At 35.1% G+C, this 15,755-nt stretch overlaps 3 protein-coding genes across 4 annotated transcripts; 2 read left to right on the top strand and 1 right to left on the bottom strand.

Moving 5' to 3' along the window:
• The first annotated feature begins 248 nt into the window (after positions 1 to 248).
• Positions 249 to 1,160, top strand: LOC112501728 (PRA1 family protein D-like). Its single transcript, XM_025105437.1, has one exon. It carries the CDS (start codon positions 390 to 392, stop codon positions 933 to 935), a length of 546 nt encoding a protein of 181 aa, XP_024961205.1. The 5' UTR covers positions 249 to 389; the 3' UTR covers positions 936 to 1,160.
• Positions 1,161 to 2,617: 1,457 nt separating this feature from the next.
• On the bottom strand, positions 2,618 to 11,109 carry LOC112501721 (DNA-directed RNA polymerase V subunit 7-like). Of its 2 annotated transcripts, none has more exons than XM_025105428.1 (2): positions 10,961 to 11,109; positions 2,618 to 3,442 (listed from the first exon to the last, which is right to left on the bottom strand). In XM_025105428.1, the coding sequence occupies exon 2, from the start codon at positions 3,421 to 3,423 to the stop codon at positions 2,893 to 2,895; it is 531 nt and encodes a 176-aa protein (XP_024961196.1). In that variant the 5' UTR covers positions 3,424 to 3,442; positions 10,961 to 11,109; the 3' UTR covers positions 2,618 to 2,892. The 2 variants fall into 2 exon arrangements, with proteins under 2 accessions (XP_024961196.1, XP_024961197.1); XM_025105429.1 differs by lacking the exon at positions 10,961 to 11,109 and adding an exon at positions 4,560 to 4,610.
• Positions 6,817 to 10,636, top strand: LOC112501720. Its single transcript, XM_025105427.1, has 2 exons — positions 6,817 to 6,829; positions 7,864 to 10,636. Exon 2 carries the CDS (start codon positions 7,867 to 7,869, stop codon positions 8,461 to 8,463), a length of 597 nt encoding a protein of 198 aa, XP_024961195.1. The 5' UTR covers positions 6,817 to 6,829; positions 7,864 to 7,866; the 3' UTR covers positions 8,464 to 10,636.
• Positions 11,110 to 15,755: the final 4,646 nt, after the last annotated feature.

The following is a 15,755-nucleotide window of genomic DNA, read 5'->3' as shown; positions in this document are numbered from 1 at the left end:
CATATATATATATATATATATATATATATATATATATATATATATATAACTTATTAAAAAAATTATTAAAATAACCAAAATACCCTCAATTTAACAGAATATCTGTAATTATTTCATTTAAGGGATCCAATAAAAAAATTCATATAACCTCAGGGACGAAACCTGTAACTCACTATATGTGAAATGGCTATTTATTTAAATTTCCCTTATTTTTATCATTCACCACCGCCAGCCAACCTGACAGGCCCACCACTCACGACGGAGTAACCCAAGGTCACGGCGGAGTATACACTAATTCTCCTTTTGATCATTGATACCCATAACTTCACCACCATTAGTACCGATTTCAATCATAAACCCTAGAAAATTCCCCAATTAAACTTCACACTATGACACCATCATCAACAGCAGCAGCCGATGTCGCTACCAACACCTACAGCACCACCGCCGAAATCCGCCATGCAATCCGTCCATGGTTCGACGACTTCCTCTCCTCCTTCACTCTCCCACTCTCCTTCCATGAACTCTCCCTCCGTCTCCAGAAAAACCTCTACACCTTCCGTGGCAACTACACCATCATCTCACTCCTCATCTTCATCTTAACCCTAATTTTCCGCCCAATCGCCGCAATCGTCTTCCTACTCATCATCGCCGCTTGGATCTACCTCTTCTTCGCCAGAGACGAGCCGTTGGTTGTTTTCGATTTCGAAATCGGCGATCGCCTGGTTCTGATTTCGTTAACCTTGATTACTATCGTTTCGGTGGCTGTGTCTGGGGTTTGGTGGAACCTATTTCTCACAATTTTAATTTCGGCTCTCCTGATCTGCTTACACGCCATATTGAGGACTCCTGATGATATCGAATCTCCATACGGAGCCTTGCTTTCGGTTGTCGATGAAGATGGAGCTTCACGAGGATCTTACATGCAGGTTTGATCGAATTGTAGAAGAACAAAAATCGATGTGATTCATAATTTTAGCATTGGGATAGTAACAATTTTTCATTGATCATTGCTGGTACTATATTAATATACATTCATACATTTTGATTTACAATCATCGATCTCGTTTCAACGTGATTTGTGTCATTGCTCTTCATTTGATTTCATCTAGTGATCCAATTTTGGTCTGATTTGTGTTCTTAATCAGTGTCTGTATTTTTATTTACGTTTGTTTCCCTCTTTAACAGTTCAAGGAACATCTGAATATCTAAGAATAGAATCTTGTTTGGTAAAACAAAGTCTGCTTCTTAATGGTATTAAAACCCTTTGAATGATTTTGTATCATCGGTCTCCCATTAAACACACTAATTTCATTGTAAACAATTATCAAATAATTATATTTCATTTTACACATGAAAGTTTCTAATCATTCTGATCACTTAATCATTCAGCAACTGCTAAACAGCCTCTTATAAGTTTCCAAATTAGATAACTAATTTTCGGATTTATCGTTCATTATTGTTGCATAAATATTTAAGAGTTGTGAAAAGAGATGTTAATTAAGGGTAAAGTTGTTATTTAGTTCACTAATGTGATGAGTATATATGTCTAAAATTGTGTCGTAGGGAGTAGAAGATGGGTGTAGGGTAGGGACGTACCCAGCTTGGTGCCACCGTATTATTCCTCCATCGAAGTGTAAAAAAAATAGGGTCGTAAAAAGTGTCACCGTATTAACTTGTTGTGTGTGACCGTATATATTTTGAAACTATAATGAGAACAAGTTTTCTTTGATAGAGTTGGTTTGCAAGACTTTTACTTCCACATCATATGCGAGTCTAAATCCTGTTAATATCATTTTCTTAGTTAAATGGTGTCATTATTTGAAAAAAAAGCTGGTTCCATCCTCGTATAGGGGTTGGTGAGCCATCAGTAACCTCAATCCTAACATCCTTTTCTTACCGCACATTTTGCACAAGCCAATGGAGGGTCTTCACGAGAACAGATACTTTGCTCTTTGGGGTAGGGGTTGATGATCAAAAACTTACAATTAACACAATCACAAAAATTTGTAGATCACAATTAAAGCTGAAAAACCTTTTCTTGAGCTCCGTTCGAATCAATTTCTAAATGTTTGATTTTTGTCGAGTCCTTTTGAAATGAACGATCGGTATGACACATAAAACAGCGAGACCAAAATATACTAGAGATCGGCCTGATTTATACGACTCGAGATATGGATTTGATAAATTTCGCATTCAAATACAGAATATGTTTTCAACTTTTTAGATACTACTGACAAGAGGTTGTCATAGGGCTACACATGTGTTATTGGTTGGATTGAAGGCATTTGAACAATTCAACCTAACCAAATTTGGTTAAAAAATCTCAATTAAAAAGTTATCTAAAGATTAACACAAGTAACCAACCCAATTCATACGAGTTGGGTTGGTCGAGTTGGAACGTAATAGCAACAGTGCAACGATATATTTAAACAATCATTAAGTCACTACTATCAGTTAATTGACCTTTTATGCTACCTGGGGAAAAGAAAGCTAGATCGACACCAAATAAACTCACACACCCCTCCTCACATTTGGTGAGGTTTGAACCTCTAACGAGGCCAAAAACTCGCATACCGTTAAGCCAAAGACCCTTTGGTAGCTAAAGGCATTTTTTGTTAACATAAGAACGCAAACTTCAATTTAAAATGGATGCAACACCTAAAAATATTTTCCCTGCATCGACACGATAGAGCGGGTACAGACGGACTTGTCACACTGCTACAACCAAAATGTGCAAATTCGAACCGATGACATTGACACCAGGGAGATCTTCCTACCACAATTACCACATCAAAATGTCGATCTAAACACGTAATTAGCCATACAACGATATCACATTTTCAAGCACAAAACCAACAGTTAATACAACATACCATCGGTAGTTTGGTACTAGATAGGGCCGAGGTAATCTCCTTCCAAGCCAACGACCGCCTGAAACTCCTTCTGAGCCTCCATGTACTTCACCCCAATCACAATGCACCGCACGGTCACATCCTTCTCGATTCTTGAACCCGTTTTTAAGCTCAGAAAACACGGGTTATCTGCAAACTGATATTGGTAATCCGACATTTTTTGGTTAGAGAGATAAAGATTCTCGATGGGCCCACACCTCATGAAAACCCCGTGTTTCAGAATCTTGTGAACGACTCCTTCTATCACCTCTCCTCGGAAGACCTTGAAGCTCAAGCATGTGAACGAGACCGGAAACAACACGTCACCCGAGTGCTCTCTTACCTTCCCTTCTCCAATTTTGTTCAAAGTGGTCACAGCCACAAGGTATCCAAGATCCTTGGTTGCTTTCTTGGCTGCGAAATCGTCTAAAAGGCGAACCAGTATCGCCTTCTGTAACATCAAACCCTTGATGTCAAGATTCTCGGCAGGTATAACCACATTCCAATTCAATTGTACCTTCAGATACATTTTTTAACTTTTACCCCACCTGTCATAATCAGCACAAGAACCAAAGGGTCATAGGCCAACATTATCCGAGTTATCCAAGGGTTCAAAATCTCACCAAACATGACAAGTGTGTGTGAGTATTTGAATTACATAAATACCATATACTTGGAAAAAGAAACTAATGAACACAATAAATTGATATTCAAGATTAGCTGCACAATGAAGAAACAATGCAGTCGCTCTACTATTAAGGATAGAGATCAGGTGGGTGGGTGTGTATCTTATCTTTTCCGGGACCCAACATGTGGGATATACCGGGCTCGTTCAGTTTAGTTTGGTTCGGTAACGATGAAACAAAACCGCCTGCCGTTTCCAAGCTGCAGAGCTCTTTTACATGCAGTACAATTGCATACATCCTTATTATGTTTTCTTGCTCTTAAATTTGACATGATTAAGGCTTTTGATGGGTTCAGCCCCTCAAAGGAGGTGAGAAAGGTCAGGACAGCTGAGAGATCGAGGGACACAAAGCATATTGATAGGAAGTCAAATTAGTTCAGTAATTAGTATAATAAAATCAAATTACACCTCCAATATTTCAACACACAAAAAAACTGATTTTCTAAAATAACAGCTAGTTGGCTTATGTACATCAACATTTTAGCATAAAATGCATACAGCAGAAATTTAGCTTAAATAGTGTTACAGTCACTTAAGAACTAAATAATTTAATTGTTATGAACCAGGAAACAAACAGTGAACGGAGAAAATGTAATCATGGGTTGTTGAATGCTTCCGTTAGCCGGAAAGAAAAGTAACTAGCAATTCGAGAAGCTAGCGGTCTCCCAAGACAGTAATCACTTTCTGCACGAAAACCTTCCCCCCCTTTCCCTTTTGTACTACATAGCAACCAACTTATTCTAGATATTACCCAAAATACCCCCTGCTAGCTTACAGGACTAATTCCCAAGTCTTCTCTTCCCTTCTAGAATGCCTAATACATATTGATGGGCTTGGGCCTAAGCTGGTGCCTTACATAAATGTATAACAGCTTTACGCATCAAATAAGAGGTCAGGCAGAGAATCATCATCAGGGACATGAACAGAGGATAAACGACACCAAACCAAACTAAAACAAACCAAACAAGCCAATGTCCCACCTGGAGGTGGAGTCTGCTGGGGGTGAGATGGACGCAGAACTGATATCTGTCCTGAAGGTCGTGAAGAGTAGAACGACCGTTTCCGTGAAGACCACGGCCTTGTGCAAAGTGTGCAAAAGGAAAAGATAAAGCTTGATCACGAAAATGCAGAACTAGAACGTAATAAAAACTAAAGAAAATATGAAAGGTAGTGCTAAAATTGAAAACTAGGTAGAAGTAAGCAACAATATTTAAACCAATAGACAAACAAATAAATGCAATCAGGTACAAGAAAAACATAACCAAGGAGACTCACTCCCATCCTCTATCTCTCGAGATCCCTTCCTCCCATCGCCTAGTTTGCTACCCTAATCTAGCCTCTCCAAGAACTCCTATTAGAGACCATATCCTCGTAAAGGGCCTAAAAAGTGGCCATGTCTAACCTAAATTGCTCATCCCAAGGTCATGTCATCGGAAAACACCTAAAGTCCCCATGAACAGAGCATACCACCACTAAATGCAAACAGAGGGCTTCAAAGCTCTGTTTTGTGGTTTCGCTGACTTGTGATAAGAGACATACAAGAGAGCATTAATGATCAATGGAGGAGAGGAACAAAAAAGAGAAATCCCATGATTGGTTTGATATAAGAGAATTACAAAGGTTACAGATCATATCATCTCCAAGCAACAGGGTGCTTTTATACACAATAAGACAGAAAAAATCATTATTATGTTTGCTTCGACTTCTGGATTTTTGTTTACTTCAGAAAGAACATGAGGAATGAGGGTTTTTTCTTTTAGCTGATTGAATTCAATTTCAGCTTAACTCTACAAAAATGAAGTAAGAACTTCACCTAATTCACACAAAGCCCTGAATCTTAGTCTTAGGGGCTGTTCAGTTGGTTTTTCATCAAGTCTTGTATGGACAAAGTTGTCTATGTCGATGAAGTTGTTGTCGGTATAGATTTAGCTAAATCGTTGTTCAGCTGCTGTGCAGGATAAACAATTTGAATGATGAAGATGACTATTTTACCCATTCATTTACTTTGGATATTTGTAGATCAAACAAATTGTAAAACAACTACTTTGTAAACAAATCATCAAACAACAGCTTTGTAGATCAATCTAATTACAGATTTCGCTATACTTTTCCCGTTAATTGATGTTCATGATAGAACTTACAGCAACTTTTTTGTTACTACACTTGGCTACAGATCTGGCTATAGATCTTCCATTATTAATCTTTTTGTTCCTAAACACAATGATAAACAAAGAAAACATAATATGTCCAAACACATTCCATTTCTCTCACACATTTCATCAAACACCTTATGAACATTCTTCACTGCACCATAATTTATACAAATCAGACATCCATACACTTTCAAGAACATGAAATAGAAGAAAGAAATTACTAGACCTAATTCGATAGTACTAAAAACCACATAAAAGAGATAAAATAAAAGAAATTACTGAATCCAAGAACATGAAATTGACAAAGAAAAGGGATTCCTGTGATTGCTAATGCCTCCAACCAAATAGACGATAAACACAAATAATTAGCAGAAAGAAGAAGTGTGAGATCTATGTGGGTATTTCAAGATTTTCTTTTATCTGAGTGACCCATCACTCTATTTCACTACAAATGAAGAGTTTGATGCTTTGAATAAAGCTTGGGAGAAGATGGACCGGTAATCGCCTAAGAATCTGCTGAAGGACGACAAACCAGGGCCTCTTCTGACAGAGAAGAGGACCAGTAACTGCCGGAGATTTCTGACGGAGTAGGAAGAGAGAGAGAGAGAGTAGGTTGATCTACAGCGTCTTTCAAAGAAGGGTAAAACATGTCTTTTGAACGACTGAATGCATACAAGAGAGGTAAATGGGCTGAGCAGCCCTTATTTTTTTGAATAAGCCCCAATCGAACATCTTTATACATCGTATCGAATAAGCTATACAGGTTATTAAACCCATTAAGCCACTACCTAACAGGCCCTTAAAGATGTTTGGAAAGAGCTTAATGAACTTAATGAGGCCTCTAGCTTATTCGGACAGCCATGTTGAAGTTTCTAGAAGGGGCTTAATGATTTAGCAAGTAGCTTATTCGCTCAGCTGCTAGGGGTAAACATAATGTGAACCGACCAAATATTTCAAACGCCGCCCTTGTGAAAATACAGATTCTGAAAAGTCTCTCAATACGCACGCCTATCATGATCCCTGGAAGCTCGTCCTCCCCATCGCCGCTCGTTCTCTCCTCCGCCTCCTCACCGCCCACCTCTCCTCTCACGGATCTGGTATTGTCACGCCTCTCCTCCTCTCTCACCGATTTTCTTCTATGTTTACTGCTTGAGGTTTTGCAATCGATTTGGTTTGAAATCGATGCACAGATTTACTATGTGAGGTGTGAAATTGATTTGGTTTTTACTGCTTGAGATCCATATCAATTTGGTTATGCTCTTACTGCTTGAGGTCCGCAATCGATTTGTTTATGATTTTTACTATACTTGAGGTTCTATTTGTGGTTTTTACTATATCAGATCTGATTAGGGTTTTTTACTATACTTGAGGTTTGCAATCGATTTGTTTATCATGTATGTTGAGGTTTGCAGATCTGTTTACTATTTGTGGATCTGATTTGTTTACCATATCAGATTTATTTTATGTTATGTTTATTGCTTCTCCATTTACTATGCTTCTATGGTATTAGAAAATTGTTTACTTGTGGTTTGCATTTGTATGGTTTATTCATGTGGTCATCACATTAGGTAAGGCACAAAAGACCAATTCACGCCCTACAAAACAAACTAGGATAAAGTAGAGAAACACAAATGTGGTGAAAACCTTTCTTGAAACTTGTATACTTGAGATTTCTTTGAATGAGAAAGAGAGTGGCAGTTTGCAAGCACTTTGATGGAAGAAAGTGGCTGACACTTTAAAAAACATATACAATTTTGAGGTTGGTTGATACGGAACAGACCAGAAGTAACCCTGTATTGGCTAGTGTTGTCCCTAAGCCCATAATTTGGAAGGTTTACACTAGAAGGGAAAAAAGAGGTAGAATAGAGAAAAAATACCCTGAGTTAGTTATAACTGTGTGGGTGGGACCATATAAGGAAGGGGGTACATATGCGTGAGGTGTCTTGAGAATAATCTATTTGTTGGCTCTAGTTTCATTCTAGAGAGAGGGAGAGTCCTTGGGCTATTTTCTTTTCATCTTGCAGTATTTTGATTTTGCCTAGTTGTTAACAATCTGCAATCTTCTTGCATATTGAATAAAATTTCAATTGAGTCTGATCATTGGTCCTACCTGTACTTGCAACGAGCACAGGAAATGACGAAGTTACAAGCTGATAAAAAGCGACGCGAGGTGCATTTTCAGGTTGGAGAATGGGTATATGTGAAGCTGAAATCATACCGGCAAGTATCGGTGGCGAATAAGATTTCTCATAAACTAGTTGCTCGTTTTTTTGGTCCATTTAAGGTTGTGGAAAGAGTAGGCCCAGTCAAGTATAAACTACAGTTACCGATCACGTCTAAGGTACATTCGATCTTCTTTCATGCTTCATTACTCAAGAAGGCTGTCACACCTGGTGCTGAGAAACAAGTTTTGCAATCGGAACTGGACTTAGAGATGGCTGACCAGTTGGTTCCAGAAGCAGTCAAGGCTGTGCGAACGATTGATAGCGGTGGTGGGTCGGTTACCCAGTGGTTGGTTCAATGGAAGGGTCAAACAATTGAGGAGGCGACATGGGAGGATGCTGAATTGATTCAGAGCCAATTTCCCATTGTATGTCTTAAGGACAAGACATTTATTGAAGAGGACGGTAATGATACGAAACAGGCCAGAAGTAATCCCGTATTGGCTAGTGTTGTCCCTATGCCCAGAATTTGGAAGGTTTATTCTAGAAGGAAAAAGGGGGTAGAATAGAGAAAATACCCTGAGTTATGTGCGTCGGACCTTATAAGGAAGGGGGTACGTATGTGTGAGGTGTCTTGAAGAATAATCTATTTGTTGGCTCTAGTTTCATTCTAGAGAGAGGGGGAGTCCCTGGACTATTTTCTTTTCATCTTGCAGTATTTTGATTTTGCCTAGTTGTTAACAATCTGCAATCTTCTTGCATATTGAATAAAATTTCAATCGAGTCTTATCATTGGTCCATAAACACATGTGAAATCACTTTGACCACTAGAAAAGGACATACGGAGAATTGTTAAAATTGAAAAGTAAAACCAGCAACATCTACAATTCTTCAACCAACTCATTTAACTTGACACCCAGTAAATGTGAATTGGAGATTCAGGTCGTTTTCTTGCTTTATTTGCATTCCACTTCAATTTGTTTATTTAATTACTATAATTACATTGCAACTTCTTTGAACACAGCCAAACTTATTATAGAAGAAGAGAAGGTGGACGATGTTATCAAAATGTTCTAGGAATTTGTGATTTCTATATGATATTCACATTTGTTTGGGCTGGTTAGGAATGCATAGCTCATGATTCTAGAGTACTATACGAAGTTTCATTTAAACCAAATTTATATGTCCACTGGAAGGTATGCATCATTCTTAACTATTATTAATCTTGTTTGATTTGCTATGTCGTTATAATGGTGCTATATCAATATTCATGGTCATGGGACAAATCGCGGCGGTCAAATAGTGGTCCCACAATTGACCACTAAATGACCGCATTTTGAAAGCAAAAAGTTGCAGCATAGCCACTATTCTTGGATGGGCTTTTTTGGTGTTAAAAGAGTAATTTTGTGGGCTTTTATTCAGGATCTGGACTGGGTTGTATTTTACTCCAACAATATTAAGACTACCTCAGTCAACGACTTGAACTTGGACACCATCACTTTGACCTTTGGCTCTGAATAAAAGTATTCACATTGTTCAATTATTCTTATTTGGACTTTGGCATCATTATTCTTATATGTTCTTATTAATAGACGTAATATGCTAAGTTACTATACATATATGCAATTCTAGTTACTATATGGACCGCTATACCACCGTTACCATGGTGATAACCACTATTTCAAATCACAATCCTGACCACGATTTCATAATTTGGCTGTTGTACCAACATAGTTAATTTGAAATAATGTTTTCATGTTTGCATATCAATTGGAGGTAAATATTATCTTTGCAAGGTTGCATATTCCAACACTCGTGGATTTTTGACTCCTTATCGGTATTGGTTAACAGATTTTTGACACCGATGTGCCTTAAATAAGAAGAAAGGTTCAACCATGCACCTGCACAATGTAGAAATGTTATTGAGCATGCTTATGGTGTATTGAAAGTAAGATTTCCAATCCTGAAGTAGATGACTCCTTTACCGTTTACAGAACAAAGAAATGGGGCCATTCCTTGCATCGTGATACATAATTCTATAAGAAAATGTAATATCCAAGATCAACTATTTTTATTTTTTTAATAGTAGACAACATGAACAAACTCAAAGCTAAAGCAACATCAAAGTCGGAGAAATTGAAAACTGTCCCTGATTTATAGTGTCAGTTTAATTCATTGTTTTTATCATAATATGTATCTTGACACTTATCTTTAGACAATTAGGGATAAACTTTGAAGACTAGAATATTTTTTGAGTGGTTGATTATCAACCACTAGTATTTTCTTTTTTTGTTTGAAATTGTAATACAATCAAAAAAATTTAGAAATGTGTTCAAACCGTCCAACCCAACCCATGTGCACCCCTAGCTTAGTCTACACAGAGTCTAATAGAAAACCAACCAACCAATCAGCTCCGTAGATTGGACATTCAGCATTACTGATCCCTTGACCGAGAAAATCAATGGGGTGACCCCTTCCAAGAAACCCGTAAATCTTAAAGTGGACTTCACCTGAGACCAAGAAAAAGGAGGGAGGAGGGGGCCATGAAGAGTGACAAAGGGGATCACTCATCAACAGTCGATGGAGATGATAAAAGTCAAGAAGGGCTAGCTGAGGGACGGAGTAGATTGGATGAAGGAAGCAAAGCAAACAATGAACCCTGCAAATAAACCCTAATTCAAATAACTATGAAGCGAACAAAATCAGAATAATTATCTGCAAGTGGAATCTGAATGATCACTCAAGAACACATTAATTAATTCTTCAAACCGTTCAGCACTATTTCTCCTTCAACCCCCCCCCCTAATGTGTTCCATAAAATCAGCCACGATCTTAAGATTACATAAACCAATAATGATGTTAAAGCAACGGGATCATATACATGAAAAACAAAACCACATGAAATTCTTCTATATAAAACATAAAAACAAACGTTATTCGATCAACATGGTGAATTCAGTAGAAATTACAATCAAAATTTGCCCTAATTTGACGAGTAGCATATGACCACAGATAAATTTCCAAAATTTGAAATCAAAATGATGAAGATGAAGGAATTACACTGACCGGAAGTATTAGAGAATGCTATGTAGGGCTGTAGCTCCTCCGTGTGGGTTTTAGGGTCTTCACTATACGCTCCTTAATAAAGCATCCCAATTTCGGAGGGTTTATTGCAGAGTCACGCGGATGAGTGAGGTTTTGGACTTGTGGTCGCCAGAGGCTCTTCAATTTTATTTTTTTTATGATTTTCGAGGAGATTTATTAAGAGGGTGATTCACATCGTTTATAAAAATTAATTTATTGACTTGTTTTAGTATAACATCGATAATAAACATTTTTGAATATTTGGATAAACAGCTTATATCAATATCAAATCGGTAATAAGAAGTTTTTGAAGAAGTTAAAAACTTATAATAAGTTGATAAAAATTTTCGTAGGAAAACATAAGTTGTTTCAAATAAGTAATCCCAAACACTTTTTGAGGTTTCACTTTCTAATTATTTTTTATTCAAGTTTATCAAAATAGTCATAAATCTATAAAATTCATGTTCATAATTATGGACCTGGTTAAAAGATAAAAAAAATTTACACTTTCAACCTTTATTCGTAAAAAAGTTACATTTTTCACCCAAGTTTGCAAAAAAAATTACATTTCTCATTCAGGTTCGTAAAAAAAATTTACATTTTTCACCTAAGTCGATAAAAAAATTTATAGTTACAAACTTAAGACTATTTTGATAAACCTTATAAAAGTGCCTCTAAAAGGTGAAATCAAAAGATAAAAATGGTTATTTTGATTAATTTTCTAATTTTTCAATTAAAAGAATAATTATTTTTTAATTACGTATTTATCCATACTTACAATATTATAAAGCATTTGACATAACTCTTAAAAACCATCTTTTATGCATGAGGTACTGTTTATCGATACATATTACTTAAAATTCAATATTATAAGTACATTGTGCTTAGGTACAATTTATTAAAGCTCTATTTTTTAATTCGTGTAACTAACTGTAGATAAACATAATCAAATACATGATAAACATCTCATTTTAAATATAAAAAAATAAAATATAATTAGTATAATAATTGAATTTTAGTAGAATACTTAATTATCATTCTTCTAAAAATTATATTATTAAACAAAAATAAATTATTTTGTTATTAAATGTAAATTGAATTATAATAAAAAAAATTGATTTAAATAAATTACACAGAAAACAAGATCTTTTCAATAGTTAATTTAATATTAGTATCAACATATTTTTTTCAAATTTATATTTCATTCAAGAATAAAAATCCATCGCTTTCTAAAAACCACATAAAACCGTATTATATAGACGGGGAAAATAAATAAAATGAAACATTAAAATCGAGATATATCTCGCTAGTGTAAAAAAAGAGTGAAATAGATAGAATTCATAAAGTATGGTGGTGGTCGCTTATATATGGCTCCAATGTGATTTTGGTGTCTAGAAATCATAATGTATAGTAGTGCTTCATTTTTCGTATTTTAAAGTTCAAACTAGTCATGCAGTTAACAATGTTAGTCAAAGGTCGTTAAGTGGGTCATGTGTCCCCTCACGTGAGGGACAAATCCATTATTTACCTTTTTTTAAAACAAACTACCAGTATCGTTGACCACCACATCAGATGAATTTTAAATGGGTGGGAAAATCATCAGACCAAAACAAATAACAACATAAAATCAGCAGAACAACAACAAAGTTGTTTTGGAGATGAACAATGAACAGAAGAATGAAACAAGATCCAACAATCATAATCTTTTAAAAACAATATTGTTTATGTGAATATGAATAAAGGACCCATAGTTGAGAACCAAAAACCCCTAAATCAATACCCTAGATTTCTCTCCGCATCTCAATTTGGGGTTTTGCAAAATAAATCAAACCCTAAACAAATAAAAACCGTGAATTGTCATCGTTCGAAATCAAACACATGTTGCTTCGTTGATCCGGTTTTGAAATATGGGGTTCAACATTGTTCGTCTTCTGTGTTCTTTGTTATGTTCTTCATTTATTTGTGTTGGTGCTTTCATAATCAAAAACCACCTGAAAATGGCAACGGTCGCAACGATGCTTAAATCGGGATCACACCTCCATTATAGGTTTTTAAATCAGAATCAAATCCGCCTAATAAATGGTGGTTGATGTTGCTTTCGGAATCAAAGGAAGAAGGCAGTGGTGTCTTGATGTACAAAGAAGATGGGGGCGGTAGAAAAAAGAAGGGCTAGTGGTGGTGGCGACAACGGTGGATGAAGAAGAAGAGGGGTTTGGATTTACCAACTCATCGAAAGAGGGTTTCTCATTCACCGAAGAAAGAACAAAAAGAGGAGGTGGAGTTGTTACAAAGAACAACAGATGATAGGTTTGTCGCCGGAGAAATGGTGTCGAAGGGGCAGTGTCCTCGTGCTCTCACGTTGAGGCTGAACTTCACGATTTAAGAGAGAGAGAGAGAGAGAGAGAGAGAGAGAGACAATATACGATTATAAATTTATATTATATATATTACTAAAAAAATGGTGAAATGATTGATATGCCTCTCATGTGAGGGGCACATGATCCATTTAAGAGACCTTTGACTGATAGTGTTACCTCGAGGGACTAGTTTGGGCTTTAAAACACAAAAAAAATGATCATACTTGTGTACTTTAAAAAATTTAGAAAGCAAAACCAAAAAGCATCTATATATAAGGAATCACATATGTAATTCACTCAATAAAAAAAGAATAAATTACAGATATCATCCTTATGGTTATACAAAATACAGATCAAGTCCCTACTTTAACTATGTTAAAAAGATCTGTTAACTCGAAGGGGTATTTTGGTCCTTTTGCTCATTTAACCACATAGACGATATATGTAATTTATTCTTGTCTTGTTGTACAACTTTGGATGTGTTATGTACAAGTATATAAGGCACTGATAAAAAAAAACAGTGGCACCTCCGATCGTGGTTCCTTTGTCGATCATCTCCGACAACACATCAAAACAAACAATTACCGAATCAAAAACTTCCCAACCTTAACCACCTAAAATCAACCAAATCCAAGATTTAATCACAAAAAATCAACCCAAATGCCAATTCTAATCAACAAAAATCAAATATAAACCCTGATCAACAAAAATCAATCAAATATGAACTTAGTAACCAAAATGAATCCATCTATTTAGCAAAGTCGAAGCGAGTATGAGGTGTAGAGAGAAACTGAATTCATCTACAAAGCAAAGTTGCCAACGAGCGAAGAAAATCGTCGAAAGACGAGGGTGGCGTGGAGGTCGTCGAACAGTGAGAGAAAGAGGTCATTGGATCTATTTCAATGAGTGGTGATCAGAATGGTAGTGGTTGTCGAAACAATGAGGGAAAGGGGTGATAAGAGAAGGGGATCACTAGGGTGGGATGGGGGAGTTCTTGGGGGGCAAAGAACAGTAGGATTCATCACCGAAAATATACGGACCAGGGGAGGATTCATCGCCGAAAACACACAAAAGTTGGAGAGGGAGATCGAAGGTTTTTTATTTAATTATATATATATATATATTTATTTATTTAAATATAATACATTAAATATATAAATTTAAAAGAGAAAACGAAAGAAATGGTCTGACTTAACAAAGACAAATTATCAGAATTTATGTTAAGAACCCAATTCATAATGAAAATAAAACCACAAATACCAACTCCAGAATAATTATATAATATTCATATATCCATATGAACATGTATTTTACTCTAAAAATTATTGATATTATATTAATAATTATATAATTACTTTATATTTATTTATTTATTTATTTTAGGATAATTAGAAGGGTACTCGTGCAATACATCGAGACACATCTTGATTTTAGTGTTTCGTTTTATTCATTTTTTACGTCGATATAATATAGTTTTATGTGGTTTTGAGAAAACGATAATGTTTTTATTTTTTAATAAAATAAAATTTTGAAAATATCATAAAATTTTGAAAAAAGTTATATCGATATCAGTATCAAATTAATCTTTTCAAAAGTTCTTGTGTTTTGGTGTAATTATCTTAATTCAATTTTTTAATTATAAATTGATTTAGGTTTATTAATATAATTTTTTATAAAGATAATAACTAAGTATTCTGTTAGAACTCAATTATTATCTTAATTATATTTTAAATTTTTTATATTTAAAATGATATGTTTATCCAATATTTGATTATGTTTATCTGCAGTTAGTTACACGAATTCAAATATGGAGCTTTAATAAGTTGTAATTATTCACAATTTACTTGTAATCTTAAATTTTAAGTAATATGCATCAATAAACAGTAATTCGTGTATAAAAAATGGTTTTTAAAAGTTTTTATCAAATGTTTTATAATATAATATAGACATAAGTCTTTAAATACAGCCTTCATTCAAATTGTTTCTTTTGTCTTTTTCCCAATTAATTGTTTCCATGTTCTATAAATTGCATAATTAAAAATTACACAATTTCTATTTTTTCAAATATAAACTTTACACTTTTTAAAAAATTGCATTAATTTTTCGTTCTTAATTTATATAAAATTTTATATTTTTCATGTAACCGTACAAATAATTCGTCTCATTCTCCTTTTTGTTGACTAAAATCATTATTTTCATGAAAAAAATTTATGGGCATTTAATGTCATAGTGATTTAACATTACAATAACCAGACGTTTGGTAAATTTGATTTTGATTATTTACATTTATACTTAAAATATTTAGATTTGAAGAAGGGGGTGGCTAAGACCATCCACATCCCTGCAATTCATTTACACTTTCAATTGTGCCACATCAGCTTTTGCAATTATCTTCCACACACCTGCAATTCACCTACAAC

This window comes from Cynara cardunculus, unplaced genomic scaffold, assembly GCF_001531365.2.
Source record: "Cynara cardunculus var. scolymus isolate 2C unplaced genomic scaffold, CcrdV1 Un_Scaffold_495, whole genome shotgun sequence".
Classification (NCBI taxonomy): domain Eukaryota; kingdom Viridiplantae; phylum Streptophyta; class Magnoliopsida; order Asterales; family Asteraceae; genus Cynara; species Cynara cardunculus.
This window is presented reverse-complemented; position numbering and strand designations above follow the sequence as displayed.